At 47.5% G+C, this 16301-nt stretch overlaps 1 protein-coding gene across 2 annotated transcripts in view; it reads left to right on the top strand.

Annotated features, from left to right (window-relative positions):
• Window positions 1–16301, top strand: part of POLE (DNA polymerase epsilon, catalytic subunit) — a 54454-nt gene that overhangs the window by 6416 nt on the left and 31737 nt on the right. For both annotated transcript variants that reach the window (XM_083478399.1, XM_083478400.1), the window contains 15 exons: window positions 448–602; window positions 2257–2398; window positions 2594–2674; window positions 3934–4041; window positions 4359–4469; window positions 5164–5249; window positions 5504–5623; window positions 7070–7202; window positions 8356–8469; window positions 10136–10348; window positions 10887–10994; window positions 11800–11928; window positions 13758–13860; window positions 13998–14144; window positions 15419–15564. In XM_083478399.1, coding sequence (XP_083334525.1) covers window positions 448–602; window positions 2257–2398; window positions 2594–2674; window positions 3934–4041; window positions 4359–4469; window positions 5164–5249; window positions 5504–5623; window positions 7070–7202; window positions 8356–8469; window positions 10136–10348; window positions 10887–10994; window positions 11800–11928; window positions 13758–13860; window positions 13998–14144; window positions 15419–15564 — 1896 coding nt within the window. The remainder of the gene's footprint in view (window positions 1–447; window positions 603–2256; window positions 2399–2593; window positions 2675–3933; window positions 4042–4358; window positions 4470–5163; window positions 5250–5503; window positions 5624–7069; window positions 7203–8355; window positions 8470–10135; window positions 10349–10886; window positions 10995–11799; window positions 11929–13757; window positions 13861–13997; window positions 14145–15418; window positions 15565–16301) is intronic.

Raw genomic sequence — 16301 nt, 5'->3', positions numbered from 1 at the left:
AATTCCCGTGGCGGGGTGCGCTCCCGTTGCTCGGTCCCAGCGTCTGCCAACCTAACAGTTCGAAAGCACCCCCGGGTGCAAGTAGATAAATAGGGACTGCTTACTGGCGGGAAGGTAAACGGCGTTTCCGTGTGCTGCGCTGGCTCGCCAGATGCAGCTTTGTCACGCTGGCCACGTGACCCGGAAGTGTCTCCGGACAGCGCTGTCCCCCGGCCTCTTAAGTGAGATGGGCACACAACCCTAGAGTCGGACACGACTGGCCCGTACGGGCAGGGGTACCTTTACCTTTAAGACAATTAATTAATGGTAATCACCCCTCTAGTCTTCAGTTGGTATTATTTTGCTTCATCTTTACTTCCTCCCCCCACTAGCCCACACACATCTCTTAAATGAATTCTTCTTTAAAGCTTGCCTTCTTTTAATGCTCTCTCTCTCTTTTCCTTTCAGCCAAATCACCTGGTCGGCCTGAAGCGGACCTACCTCAAGCTTTCTTTCAACACGGTGGATGACCTGGTAAAGGTGCGCAAGGAGATCACACCTGCTGTGAAGAAAAACAGGGAACGGGACCAAGCGATGGACACTTACACCGCTATGCTGACGAGGTAGAGGAGCTGCCTTAGGCCCACTGTCATTTCCATTTGGACTGAGTAGAAAAGACCCATTTGAGCTGTCCTGCGGTGATGGAGAACCTCCATACTGTGGGCCAGATTGTGCCCGCCAGGTCTCCCCATTTGGCCCGCCAAACTGCTTTGGCCAAAGCATACCCACATGCCTTACATCTGAGGTCCTATATGACATCAGTAATGGAGCGGATAAAGACATGCCTGGTCCAAAAGGGGCTTTGCAGGCACTGCTGATCACTGGGGCTTCTAAAGTTTTGTGCCTTTGCTGGCATGGTTTGACTTCATTGCATGGGTAAATGCAGGTAGACTGACATCATTGTGATGACTTGTGGTAGACAGGTGGGGGAGACAAGGCCCACCGTGAACAGATGCAGTTCCCTGTGAAAAAAATATTTGATTTTAAATAAAATAAACAAAATACAAACAATTCAAAGTCAAAATACCAAGATTACTCTGAATCTTCTGACTCCCCCCCCCCATCCTTTCCATGGGTCCTAATGATAATTCTTACAACTGGATATCAATATTTAGAAGAGTTTGGATTTGATATCCCACTTTATCACTACCCGAAGGAGTCTCAAAGCGACTAACCATCTCGTTTCCCTTCCTCCCCCGCTACAAATACTCTGTGAGGTGAGTGAGGCTGAGAGATTTCAGAGAAGTGTGACTAGCCCAAAGTCACCCAGCAGCTGCATGTGGAAGAGCAGGGAAGCGAACCCAGTTCACCAGATTATGAGTCTACCGCTCTTAACCACTACACCACACTGGCTCTCTGTGAAAAAAATTATCCAAATTTTTATCGTCCTAAATTACCCATACTTTCTGTTACTTTACAAGTGTGGTTAAAATCCTGCTAATGTTTTAACCTGCTTACAGTGGTCTCATATGTAAATTATAAACTTTTCCCATTCCTTGCTAAATTTCTTGTCTGCTTGATTTCTGAGCTTCCCAGTTAATTTTGCCATTTCGGCATAATCCATCAACTTGGTTTGCCATTCTTCTCTAGTCAGGGTTGTTTCTTCCTTCCATCTCTGGGCTACGGACAGATGCAGTTCCCTATCCCTGCTCTATTGCTTCCTCCTCACAGAGTTTCTGGCTTATTAGAAATGAGGTGTGTGTGTTTGGACTTGCAAGGGATTATCCTGGTGCAACCCAGACAGGTGATCTGCTGCCCTAGTTACTAGTCCATGAGCTGGGAGTGTCCCCAGCAAGCCTCAAACATTTCTTCCAAGCTCTGCCCAGACTCGTTGCTGCCAAGCCAATAGGGCTGCTTTCCTCTGATGATCTCTCATCCTTCGGCTCTCCCATCAAGCAAGCCACAAAGCTTACAGAGCCAAACATCTGGAGGCTCCATAAAGAAGATTTCTGCATCCAAGTGGGAGACTGGAAGAACCAGATCATGGGCCTTAAGTGTGGTTTATGCACATTTCTGAGTGATGGGGAAAGAAGCCCCAGAGAGTCGGCTCCTGCACTGCTGCAACTATCAATAGTAGTAATCATCATCATAATTATACCGCTGATATGCCAAAATGGCTTCTAAGCCATTTACAGTTGCAGAACAATACTTCACTTGCCTGTCAATCCTGTGTGCAGGTAGTCCTGATAATCTAAACCAGCTCCTTCTCCTTTGCAGTGCCCTTGTTGGGAACAGCCTGTCCAGCAAGGAGGAGGCTCCCTCCAAGAAGACCGCTGACCAGATGGACAACATAGTGGACATGCGGGAGTACGACGTCCCCTACCACATCCGCCTGTCGATTGATCTGAAGATCCACGTGGTGAGCGGCAACTAGGGGAGACCTGCCTTCTTTCCTACCTTGATTCCCGAACAGCTAGATACAAAAGCATTGTGCCAAAAGTTCTAAAAATGCATTTCCAGATTTTTAATTGTGGTGGGTAGGGGTTGAGCCTTTGCTACTGGCCGTGGACCCTACCTTGGCGTGACTCTCCCGGTCCCTCTCCTCCCATGACAGGCTCACTGGTACAATGTCCGCTACCGAGGCAGCAGCTTCCCTCCTGAAATCACCCGCCGAGACGACCTGGTTGAACGGCCAGTGAGTATTCCTGTGGGGCAGAGCTCCTGTCTCAGCATCTGTGTGTGTGTGTTTCCTTCAATTGCCAGCTTTGTTTTGGTTTTTTATGCTGCATCTGTCACCAATAGCCAAATGTCTTCAGGATTCCTGGGTGCTGTGTGAGTCTACAGCCTGGGTGGGGAACCTGAGGCCTAGGGCTGTAATGAGGCCCTCCCTAGTTTATCTGTTTTGCCCCTCAGGACTCTCCACGGGCCACACCTCTGGCCCTACCCGCTGTTAGCATTTGGCCCTCAGAAAGTTACCCACAAAGGCATGTGGCCCTCAAGCTGGAAAAAACTGCCAGTCCCGGGCTCTTCTTCTTTGGCAATCACTCGTAGCCGAGTAAGATTGTCTTCCATAAACACGGTTTTAACAGCGAGTCCGCAAGTGACTCTGGAGGCCAATTCTGGATCCACACGTCCTTCCACAGTGGGGAGGGACATAGGTTTCTGGGCAGGAGTTGATCACAGTGAGGGTTTGCCAAGCGTGCCTTCCTCTTAGTTCGTTTCTTCCTTTCGTCCTGAGTTTGAGCGTCTTCAAAGTCTATTACACCTTTGATAAAGGCTGTTCTCCAACTGGAGCACTCACAGGCCAGTGTTTCCCAATTTTCAGTGTTTATACTACATTTTTTTTAGATTTGCCTTGGGAGAGTCTTTAAACCTCTTTTGTTGCCCACCAGCATTACATTTTCCATTTTAAAGTTTGGAATAGAGTAGTTGCTTTGGAAGACGATAATCATGCATCTGAACAACATGACCAGTCCAATGAAGTTGATGTTGAAGAATCATTGCTTTGACACTGGTGATCTTTGCTTCTTCCAGTACACTGGCATTAGTTCAGCTGTCTTCCCAAGTGATATGTAAAAAAATTCAGAGACACCGTTGATGGAATCTTTCAAGGAGTTGGAGATGGGGTTGATAAGTGGTCCAGGCTCTACGCATCCCAAAGCCTGTGGGCCCAAATGTCTCTAGCGCCTCTAGCATGGGCCAGGTGCACTTGCAGGAAGTGGATTTTGCAGATCAAGGGTGGAGAACCTGTGGCCTTCCAGCTGCTTGTTGGACTACAACTCCCATTATCCCTCTTGGCCACGCTAGCTAAGGATGATGGAAGCTGGAGTCCAACAAGATCTGGAGGGCCAGAGGTTCCTGCATCCCTCTTGTTGATGAATAGATGTTATTGATGTATTGCCCTGAGTGGAGCCCAGCATCTGGCAGTGACTTGGAAATTCCAATTCTTCCTAGGATCCTGTCGTCCTGGCCTTTGACATCGAGACCACCAAACTCCCTTTAAAGTTTCCTGATGCAGAAACGGACCAGATCATGATGATCTCCTACATGATTGATGGCCAGGTAAATCAGGGCAGCTGCCTCAATGACTAGAGAGGTTGCAGAACAAGCCAGAATAAATACCCCCCTTAAGCCATAGAAATGGAAGAGTTTGGAACAGCAGGCGGCCCTGAACTTCTGGCCCCCAATTGAAGCATAGAACAGGAGGTGGATTGGGTAGGTGCTTGTGGTGGGGTGGAGAGAGAGTCTACCCTGGGTTTTGTTTTCATAGTAAGGATTTCCTACTCTGTAACATCTTAGTGAGAACTGATAAGGTAACGTCGGTTTACTCTTTGTTCCTTCAGTTAAGCAAAATTTCCCTTTCGCTTCTTTCTTCCCAGGGTTACTTGATCACAAACAGAGAGATCGTTTCAGAGGATATTGAAGATTTTGAGTTTACTCCCAAACCGGAGTATGAGGGGCCTTTCTGTGTCTTTAATGAACCAGATGAGGTAGGTAGGCTTAATTTTGAAGGCCAGTTTCCCCTTAAAATCACAATACAGTGAAATCGCGGAATTCCATTGGAGTCGGAGGGTTTTGGCCACACGTTGCAGGTCCCGTTTGTTACCTTTAGCGACATGAGTGTGTTCTGCATAGCCTTCGTTTTGCTTGTAAGCCTGAAGGCAAAGACTATCTTGTTTTGTGTGTAAACCACTCAGGGAGCCCTTTTCTTCTTCTCTTGGCAGAAGAGCAGGGTACACAAATGCTGTAAATAAATATAGAAAAGGGGGGTTCTATATATACTGCTCCCTGGTCTCCCCATCCCATTATTTTACTCTCTCTGATCACCAGACTACATAATTTGGAAATTTGAACAAACCACCATGCAGATAAATGCACCTTTCCCAATGGTTGCAGAATGTGAGAGGTGGCGTTTGGTGGACACACATGGTACCTTTGGTTCCCTGGCAGAAAAGCTGGTCATCATAAGAACCTAGCAGGAGAGGGGATTATTGGTTTGTTGTTGTTCATATTTTTACTAGGTATTTTGTGATTTTTATATTGTAATTTTATGTTGTGAACTGCCCTATGAGCTACAGATGAAGGGAAGTATGCACATCTAATTAACAACAACAACAAGCATCTGGACCATTGACAATAAATGACCTTTTAAATTTGTTTTGCCTCCTCTTGTTTTAAAATCAGGCCCACCTCATCCAGAGGTGGTTTGAACATGTTCAGGAGACCAAGCCAACCATCATGGTGACATACAACGGAGACTTCTTTGACTGGTAAGCATTGAGCGAACTCGGTTCTTGAGCCTTGTGGGTGTCCAGCTTTTTAAATGTTTAAAAATTATATTGGGTTATTTTCATTTTAATGGGGAAACCATGCTTTACCTTCTGGGGAACCGAGCTGGCCAGCAAACTTGCTTGCTAACCTGCCCTCCCCCTGCAATGACCAGCTGCAGGAATTTTTTGTTGCAATGCCTAAATAGTGAGATCTGTAGAAGCTCCCTGGCTTATTTTGCTTTATCTGTCTCCAGGCCCTTTGTGGAAACCAGAGCAGCAGCTCACGGGATGAATATGCAGCAGGAGATCGGATTCCAAAAGGACAGCCAGGGGGAATACAAAGCTCCTTCGTGCATCCACATGGATTGTCTCAGGTACATGATGCCTAGCCCTGCTCACCAATCTCTTTCTTGGGGCTTAGTCTGATGGAGGTGGGAAAGGGACCAGCCTTCATGGCACACCCAGAGAAAACAATTTGTATTTGGCACCTCGCTGCACCATGCTTTTGACTGTTGCCCCATCCGCACTCTATATTTAAAGTGATGTCATGCCACTTCGAAGAACCTTTGCCTTCTTCGAAGAACCTCCTCCAAAGAATCCTGGGGAAAGCAATTTGCTAAGAGTGCTGCTGTTCCCCTTTTGGGGTCTTCCATTTGTCACTCAGTAGTTCCTGACAGAGTCAGGAAGGATGGCAACACTGTATATGTTTTTCCCCCACTGTCCGGCAGTTAATATCGCATGACCGTCCCTCATTTCTGATTAACATGCGTACAAAAGCAAAGGATGCTTCATTGCTACACTTGTACCCTTTGTCTGGGGGACGCGGGTGGCGCTGTGGGTTAAACCACAAAGCCTAGGACTTGCCAATCAGAAGGTCGGCGGTTCGAAGCCCCACGACAGGGTTAGCTCCCGTTGCTCGGTCCCTGCTCCTGCCAACCTAGCAGTTCGAAAGCATGTCAAAGTGCAAGTAGATAAATAGGTACCGCTCCGGCGGGAAGGTACAAGGCGTTTCCGTGCGCTGCTCTGGTTCGCCAGATGCGGCTTAGTCATGCTGGCCACATGACCCGGAAGCTGTATGCTGTCTCCCTCGGCCAATAAAGTGAGATGAGCGTCTCAACCCCAGAGTCGGCCACGACTGGACCTAATGGTCAGGGGTCCCTGTCCCTTTACCCTTTGTCTAATGCTGATCTGCCCAGAACAGTACGGATCACATTAGACACAATCCTTTCTATTTCGTGAGTTGTCTTCTCCTTTTGTTTTCCTTTGGCTGGGGTGCGTCAGGGAGAAAACAGGATCCAAGTGCTTCAGTTGTACTTTTTCAATAAATAAATAATACTCTTTGAAAAGAAGCCTCTACCATTTCATTTGACACAATCCCAACTAGACATCATGTTGTTAAGATACAGCTTTAAGCAGCCATGGCTACACACACACACACACACACAAACCCTGGGAACGGTAGTTTGTTAAGCTTAGCAGATCCTATTCCCCTCAGAGCTTCAGTTCCCAGAGTGGTTTAACAACCAGTCCCTCTACGCAGGGAACTTTTCACATCAGACAGGGTCACAGTAAGGTGTAACGAACTATCAACATGCCCAAGAAGCACCTACAGCAAACAAAAAGCATGCCAAGGTTCTTCAGACATTTCAGTTGGAGCAGGACAGAAGGTTCCTTGGATATATAGGAAGTGGCCCTAGCCTTTGACTTGTATTCCAAAGTAAGCTTATGTTGACTTTGTCTCATAATACTTCTGCCCTGCTCCTTGTAAACTGGGCTGCCTCTCCCGATTCAGCAACCAGTGCTGTGGCTTCTGTTGGCAGGTGGGTTAAGAGAGACAGTTACCTCCCAGTGGGAAGCCATAACTTGAAAGCGGCAGCCAAAGCGAAGCTGGGCTACGACCCCGTGGAGCTGGATCCTGAAGAGATGTGCCGGATGGCTACTGAGGAACCTCAGGTACTTCGGTTACCCCTGTGCGATTCTGTCGTGTGTTTTCAACTGGGATCGGCCATGGCGGATTCCCAACAATTAACGGCAGAGGGAAAAGAGAAGGGGTACTGGAAGGAGTTCCCTTGGCCTGCTGTGCCCCTATGAGGCCCTGGCCAGAATTCACCCTCCAACATCCAGGAGGATTGGATAACATGTATAGGTATTGTGCAGCTGTGGTTGCAAATGTAACATTTGATGCAGTGCACTCTGGCATCCCTGCAGAATCTAGAACAATTCAGCTTTCGCTGTAAAATAAAGTGCTAATAGTTTGACAACCAGAGAGAGAGAGAGAGAGAGAAATTTCTGCTGTAGACTTAGGAATTGGAGAAGCTCTAAGGGAGGTTTCTGATGTTCAAGGCTTGCTCTCAATTCCAGCCCCATCTGCCTTTGTGCATGTGATACTCCAGAGCAATTTAGAGGGTTTATGTGCTCCACACAGAGAATCATGGCTTTCTAGGTGCAGAATGATAGATCTTTACATTTAGGGAGCTATTCCTTTAGGGCAATCTTCTCTCCACAATCAGTTTTTGTTACGTGGTAGAATGTCAAGTGCCTCTAAATGATTAAACCACCATCAGCCAACATGCATTGCACAGGCCAGCAAGGGATAGTTGGGCATCTGGACAAGCACCTAGAGGCCTGGCTAGGGCATAGCCGTGTAGCTTGCCTGTCTCTCTTGACATTCTGCTCCCTGGCTTTCTAGGCTAAAGGCAAGATCACACCAAGAGCTAGAAAAGCTGTCAATGGAGTGTAGCCACTGTATCGTAATTTGAACTTGATTTGTGACTCACTGGCCCAAAAGCTTGATCACCAGTGGATACAGCTTCTTAAAAGGATAGTAATAATTGTGCTATCAAATTGGCTTTCAGCACAGACCATTTTCCATTGTTGCTGTTTTTTTAATTGTTAACTTTTACATGCAGCCAATGATCCTTTTTTCAGTCAGCACTCCCCATATAAATCAAGCTGCTTAAATGAATATTTGCATGTAAGCAACATGCAGACCTTTTCCTTGCTTGGGGAGGAGGCCGCATTGAACTTACAGCGCCTGCTGATGTTCTCCCTGCGCTCGGATGGCAAGTTGCAAAATGCTTCCATGCTGCTTCCTTCTTTCCTCCAGACTCTGGCCACCTATTCAGTGTCCGACGCTGTTGCTACTTATTACATGTACATGAAATACGTCCACCCTTTCATCTTCGCTTTGTGCACCATCATCCCCATGGAGCCCGATGAAGTGAGTAGAGTGGAGCCCAAGGCTCAGTTGCTTCCTTATTTTGTAAAATTTAAACACCAGTTGATTGTTTTTTTTAAAAAAAAAACAACCAAAGCAGTTTGCAAAGAGAATAAAACAATAAAATTATTGACAAAACAGAAGAGGGCCTTCTCGGTAGTGGCGCCCGCCCATCAGATGTCAAGGAAATAAACAACTATCTGACTTTTAGAAGACATCTGAAGGCAGCCCTGTTTAGGGAAGTGTTTAAAGTCTGATGTTTTATTGTGCTTTTAATTCTGTTGGGAGCCACCCAGAGTGGCTGGGGAAACCCAGGCAGAGGGGCGGGATATAAATAATAAATTGTTGTTGTTGTTTATTATAGTAAAAAAAAAAATCTTTAAAACGCTTATCAGATAAAATCAGCAATAAGCTACAAACAGATTAAGAGATACACCAACATTCTACATGTCCGAGAAAGCTTGTCTGCACAAAAATGTATTTGGTAATCACCAAAAAGAGTACAGTGAAGGTCTCAGTACTAATGTAGATTATCTCACTATAAGTGGCCCCTTGGTTGTTCCAAGATTCCACTGTCAGACAGATGTTTTTTAGTCTTTCAGGTTGGCCTAGGCAATATATCAAAATATCGCCCAGGATCGGTATGAGGAACAGCCCACGATGTCAGCTTCACTCAGCGGTGTATTGTGTGTGAAATCGCCACCCCTTCCAAGTCCCTCTGCTAGCAGCATCTGCTAGAGTTCCTTCCAGCAGCGCTGCTAGCAGAGGGGACTCAGGAACGGTGGCGGTTTCACACACAATACACCGCTAAGTGAAACTGCCATCACACTGCCCCTCATACGATGCAGAGGGAGAAACAAGCTGTGTCGGCGAGGCACCAATACAGCTTTTTCTTCCTCTGCATCTTTGAACTGCTCAACTGAGGAGTGTACAGCTGCCCTTACCTCAGCTGAACAGTTAAAGGCGCCTCCAGCCCAGCGCTGGCTCCCGTGAGCTCTGTGAAACTGCTCAGCTAAGGGGAGCGTGGTTGGCACTCCCTGCAGCGAGCAGTTAAAGGAGCCCTGAGGCTCTGCCCACTCGCCCATGAGTGGCAGGAGCACTGGAGCTGACTCAGATGCAGAGCAGGAACCTTCCCGATCCCCAGCTGAGCTGCGCAAACAAGCTGCGTTGTCCGAGCCCATGAGGGCCTGGGTGAAACCACCTCGGTTCCTGAGGAGAGAGCTGGGGCAGTTTCACCAGAGGCCGATGCAGCTTGTTTTTTCAACATCGTGGTACAGTGGTAAGAACTTAATTTGTTCTGGACGTCCATTCTTAACCTGAAACTGTCCTTAACCTGAGGTACCACTTTAGCTAATGGGGCCTCCTGCTGCCGCTGCCACGCAATTTCTGTTCTCATTCTGAAGCAAAGTTCTTGACCCGAGGTACTATTTCTGGGTTAGTGGAGTCTGTAACCTGAAGCATCTGTAACCCGAGGTACCACTGGATATCGCCAAATCGATATCTTTGGCTGGCGATACACCACAATGTTTAAAAGCTGTTATCACCCAGCCCTACTTTCAGGTACCTGAAAGCTCTCTGGCTTGATTTCCCCCCTCCCCTGCGAGACAGCAAATTCCCCCTCTCTAAGTTCCCTTTTGCCACCAGCCCTCATCTCTCTCTCTCCCTGCAGGTGCTGCGAAAGGGCTCAGGGACTCTGTGCGAGGCACTGCTGATGGTCCAGGCCTATCACGCCAACATCATCTTCCCCAACAAGCAAGAGCAGGAGTTCAACAAGCTCACCGAGGATGGGCATGTGCTGGACTCGGAGACCTACGTCGGGGGGCATGTGGAGGCCCTGGAGTCGGGGGTCTTTCGCAGTGACATCCCCTGCCGCTTCAAGATGGTACGAGTCCCGACCTGGAAGGAGACTTCTTGAAAGCTCATGGGGGGGCGGCCAGGATAAATCCCCGCCCTGCCCCTGTGCTTGCCAGACATAAAGCAGGTAGCTACAACAAAGTCCAAATTGTCCCCTCAAATAGTTCAGCATTTCCAGGTGAGACCCAAAAAGAGCCTGCTGGATCAGGCCCATCTAGTCCAGCATCCTGTTCTCACAGTAGCCAACCGTTGGGAAGCCCAAAGGAATCTGAGTGCAAGAGTAACTCCTCCGCTGGTGATTCTTCCCGGCAACTGATCTTCCAGAGGGAGGGAGCATACTTCCCTGTAGCTGCTGGCCAACAAAGGCTGCTGGAAGAAGAGCTACGACCTGATCTTGTGGATTACAAAGAGCATAAGACCTTCCTTTGCAGATTTGTTTTCGTCTGCCCCATGTGGCGCCATGTTCCCCCGGTGATTTCAACCGCACTGTCTTTGCCTGGGGAGAATCCTTGGTGAAAATTTGTCACATTCATGTCCTTCCCTCCCACCCCGGTTGTGTCTCTTAGAACCCTGCTGCCTTCGACTTCCTTTTGCAGCGTGTGGAGAAGACTCTGCGCCACGCCATTGAGGAAGAGGAGGGAATACCCCTTGACCAAGTGACCAACTTCCAGGAGGTAACCTTGTAGGCCAAACAGCAGTGTCTGCATAGGAGGAGGTAGCAGTAGCAATGGAGTTGTTATTGTCCTGACACAGCTCCTTCACTCTAGTTTCTGTTCATTTTAAGCATCTAGCTCCCCCCGGTCCCCAGGTTATCTTGGCTGTTCCTTCCTCCTTTTCCCCTGCTTCAACCCTTTGCTTCCCCAACCCCTTAGCCTTGGCCACCAATCTGCTGCTATTTACTACATTGAACTGTCCTGGGGGCCACTTGTGGCCTACGAAAGGCACAGTCCTGGTATATGTGTGGTGTAGGGATGCAGGTGGCGCTGTGGTCTAAACCACTGAGCCTCTTGGGCTTACTGATCAGAAGGTTGGCGGTTCAAATCCCTGCGACGGGGTGAGCTCCCGTTGCTCTTTCCCAGCTCCTGCCAACCTAGCAGTTCAAAAGCACACCAGTGCAAGTAGATAAATGGGTATCGCTGCTGTGGGAAGGTAAACAGTGTTTCCGTGCACTCTGGTTTCCGTCATGGTGTCCTGTTGCGCCAGAAGCGATTTAGTCATGCTGGCCACATGACCCGGAAAGCTGTCTGCGGACAAACGCTGGCTCCCTCGTCCCGAAAGCCAGATGAGCACCACAACCCCATAGTCGCCTTTGACTGCACTTTACCATCTAGGGGTCCTTTACCTTACCTTACATGTGGTGTTCTTTTGCCGGGCTCTATTGCATTCCGAAGAGCATGGTAAAGCATTGCTCTCCTAGGCAAAAAACAACAACCCACCTTATCCTCTTGCCTGCTTTCCACTGCTTCCTCTGGACCACAGGTTTGCGATGAAATCAAAGTCAAGTTGAACTCCCTGAAGGAAGTCCCCAACAGGATTGAATGTCCTCTGATATACCACCTGGATGTGGGGGCCATGTACCCGAATATCATCCTAACCAACCGGCTTCAGGTGAGTGAGGAGTTTGAGCTCCTTGGCATTGGGTACTAAAGTCTAAATCTCTGCTGTAAGAACTGTGGCCTCTTAGACTTAAATCTGCAGCCCTCTGGACGCTCTTGGGCTCCCAAAGCCCCAACTAGCACTGCCCAGTGGTCAGGGATTTGATTTAATATTTCTATTCTGCTTTTCCAACGGCCAATGTTGAGCTCAAAAGTGGTTAACAATAAGCACAGTAGCATTAAAAAACAAGCATTGCAATCACAATGGTATCAGACACAATAACAAGCCACACAGTTAAGATTTTGGAGTGCTATTTCAGTTTGGAATTTTTGGGGTGGGTGGAGGGATGCTGTCTTTCTCTTTGGGCGAATCAGAGTGTGATTTATAACTCGTACTATAAGAAAGCTCAACAACATTGCCTTCTTAATGAGAGACAATATATACAGAAGTTTCCCTGTGCCGGTAATGGACTCCCAGTTTGGGGTAGGCACTCCAGGCAACCTCTTCCTCAATCTCCTTCACAAAGAGTTGCTGCCTCTCTAGCAACAAGGGTAGTAGTAGTAAACCTTTTATTGGCATCACATACAACATCCAGAACAAATCAGTACAGAATTACCACTTCCCCAGTGGCACAAAACATTTGCTAAAAGAAAGGAGGCAGAGCAGTCTATCATCACATCTCCTGGAATAGAGGGGAAAGGCCAGTGTTGCAATGTTCTCCCTAGTAAGAGACTGCTGAATAATAATAATAATAATAATAATAATAATTATTATTATCATCATCATATCATTTATACCCTGCCCATCTGGCTGGGTTTCACCAGCCACTCTGTGCGCCTCCGAACAGAATATTAAAAATACATTTTAAAAAATCAGTCATTAAAAACTTCCCTAAACAGGGCTGCCTTCAGATGTCTTCTAAAAGTCAGATAGTTGTTTATTTCCTTGACATCTGATGGGAGGGCATTCCTCAAGGCAGACACCACTACCGAGAAGGCCCTCTGCCTGGTTCCCTGCAACCTCACTTCTCGCAGGGAGGGAACCACCAGAAGGCCCTCGGAGCTGGACCTCAGTGTCCGGGCTGAACGATGGGGGTGGAGATGCTCCTTCAGGTATACTGGGTTGAGGCCATTTAGGGCTTTAAAGGTCAGCACCAACCCTTTGAATTGTGCTTGGAAGCGTACTGGGAGCCAATGTAGGTGTTTCAGGACTGGTGTTATATGGTCTCGGTGGCCACTCCCGGTCACCAGTATGGCTGCCACATTCTGGATTATTTGTAGTTTGAGTCACCTTCAAAGGTAGCCCCACATAGAGTGCATTGCAATAGTCCAAGCGGGAGATAACCAGAGCATATGAATAGATGGTTGGTGGTTGCTCTTTTCTTGCTTGGGAGTATGCAGCGCAGGAGGGGAGGGCTGGAATAGAGCTCTCTGTCCTCTGCTGCCCATAGTATCTGTTTGAGTTCGAAACACAGGTGCAGCAGGGCTTCGGCACGCACAGTATACATCAGGGAGGCTCACCTGGCACCTGCCTTACATATCTTTAGGCACCAGGCCAAAACATTCCTCTTTTCCTTTTAAACTGAGGGTTTCTGTTAGTTGTTATGGTACATACGTTTGTTTTTATATTTAAACTGCCCTGTGAACTTCGGCTGAAGGATGGTGTAGAAATTTAAAAATTGAGACTTAACAATCCCGCAGAAGCATCCTGGGTCCTGGGTCTACCTGCTTCTTTCCTAGAGGCAGGATCCAACCTTGCCTGGCCTAAAAACTTACTTTTATTTATTTAAATGTACTTGTGCCTTTATTCGCTCCCCCTCTGCTTTGCTTCCCTCCCTTCAGCCCTCGGCGATGGTGAACGAGGCCACGTGCGCCGCCTGCGACTTCAACAAACCAGGCGCCAACTGTCAGCGGCGGATGACCTGGCAGTGGAGAGGAGAATTCAGTGAGTCTTTTCCCTTCTGCTGACTCGTATGCAACTTGGCGCAGTTCCTCTGCTGTGTATAAAACCCCCTCTCGCAGTCTGGAGTGATTGTCAGCTTAGTTGTTTCTCCCCCCCCCCTTTCTCTTTTCCCCTTGCAGTGCCCGCGAGCCGCAGCGAGTACCATCGCATCCAGCAACAGCTGGAGTCGGAGAAGTTCCCCCCTCTCTTCCCAGATGGACCGCCCCGGGTGTTTCATGAGCTGTCCCGGGAGGAGCAAGCGAAATACGAGAAGAAGCGCTTGGCAGGTGAGGGCAAACCTTCTTTTTCTTCTTCTTTTTTGAAATAATTTTTATTTGAATGTATATCCATATATAGAGATGGCTTGAATCTCGCGACTTCCCCCCACCCCTTCCATAGTTCCTATTATCAACATTATCAACTGTATTTTATTCCTTACTCTATATTTTCTATCAATCCAAATTATCCATGGTATTTGTTGCATTACAACTGGGATTAAAATCCTGCTAATGATTCCATCTGCTTGCAGTGGTCTCCTAAATAAATTATACAAAAATTTCCCATTCTTTTTTAAAGTTTTTGTCCTCTTGGTTCCTGAGTTTTCCAATCAGTTTTACCATTTCTGCATAGTCCAACAGCTTGGTTTGCCATTCCTCTCCATCTCTGAGCTAATAAGAGAGCAAACTTTTTTCCGCACCACAGTAGAGCTTGTACATGGTTATGGCTTGGGGTGTCTCGAAGCTTTTATTTTCTTGGATTCAGCCCCTACCTTTTCCCTGCTATGCCCTTTAGCGCTAGAGGACTTGGGGTCTGGGGTCAGCTGCCAGCCCCAAACCAGAGCTCTTTCAAGTGGTGAGCAGAGAAGGTGTTACTACAGTGGAACCTTGGTTCCCGAACTTAATCCATTCCGGGAGGCCGTTCGACTCCCAAAACGGTTTGGGAACCAAGGCGCAGCTTCCAATTGGCTGCAGGAGCTTCCAAAGAACATTCGAAAACCGAAACAATCACTTCCGGTTTTCAATCATTCTGGAGCTGGAACATTGGGCTCCCAAGGTGTTGGGGAGCCAAGGTTCCACTGTTTTAGCACATAAAGCCCTTAACAGCTTGGGACCAGTTTTTCGCCTTACCCCCATATATTATGCCCATTTGACTGCTTTGAACTACAGAACTGGCACTGTTACAGGTGCCACATAATACTCCTGCATTTGTAAGAAATCTGTCTTTCGGTGTGGAAGAAGCAACACTTTGGAACTCCCTGCCTATTGACGTCAGGCGGGTGCCTTGGCTACACTCTTTTTATCACCTACTGGGCACATTTTTGTTTAGGCACAGCCCATCCAGACATGTAGAATGTTGGCATGGGTTTTGATCTGTTTTCGGTTAATTGATTTTCATTGTTTTTAGCTATTTTTTTACTGAAAATTTAATTTTTAAACTTATTTTTGCAAACTGAGGTGTGCGTTTTTTAAACTATCAAGTGGCATATAAACATTTTGAAATGAAATAAGTTTGGGAAGTGTTGAACGTTCCAGAATAAATTGCTGCCACACCTCTTGCCCAGATTACTGCCGCAAAGCCTACAAGAAAATCCACGTGACGAAGGTTGAGGAGCGTGTCACCACCATCTGCCAGCGGGAAAACTCCTTCTATGTGGACACCGTGCGGGCCTTTCGCGACCGCCGCTACGAGTTCAAGGGGCTGCATAAGGTGCTTTTTGTTTTTATTTTGTCTGATTTGCGATAGCGCAGCAAAAAGGTGAGTTTCTAAAGCTGTTCATGGTGATCTTTACGTTCATAAAGCGATGAGATGCAGGCAGGCATTTATAGCCAGGCTGATCTCTCCTTGCTGGTGGGTGCTGAAAGGGGATGCTGTGGTTCCTGGGGCCAGAATGCCTGAATAGAAATTCTGAGAACTGAGTGGTATATAAATACTGTAAATGAATTTAAAATAATAAAAAAGCATTGATTTATATCAAGTTTTCAAATTACTCATAGATTTAACAGACAAATTCTTGTATATTAGTTGTTTGCTAGATACACATAAAGGGACGCGGGTGGCATTGTGGATTAAACCACAGAGCCTAGGACTTGCCGATCAGAAGGTCGGCGGTTCGAATCCCTGTGACGGGGTGAGCTCCCGTTGCTCGGTCCCAGCTCCTGCCATCCTAGCAGTTCGAAAGCACGTCAAAGTACAAGTAGATAAATAGGTACCGCTCCAGCGGGAAGGTAAACAGCTTTTCCGTGCGCTGCTCTGGTTTGCCAGAAGCGGCTTAGTCATGCTGGCCACATGACCCGGAAGCTGTACGCAGGCTCCCTCAGCCAATAAAGCGAGATGAACGCCGCGACCCCAGAGTCGGTCACAACTGGACCTAATGGTCAGGGGTCCCTTTACCTTTACCTAGATACACATAAAATGTTTCTGTTTGCAGCTAAGAAGAGCCAAAT

This window comes from Podarcis liolepis (genome assembly GCF_965112155.1).
Source record: "Podarcis liolepis genome assembly, chromosome: 15".
NCBI classification, from domain to species: Eukaryota; Metazoa; Chordata; class Lepidosauria; order Squamata; family Lacertidae; genus Podarcis; species Podarcis liolepis.
The sequence above is the reverse complement of the archived record's forward strand: the minus strand, read 5'-3'. Positions and strand labels throughout refer to the sequence as shown.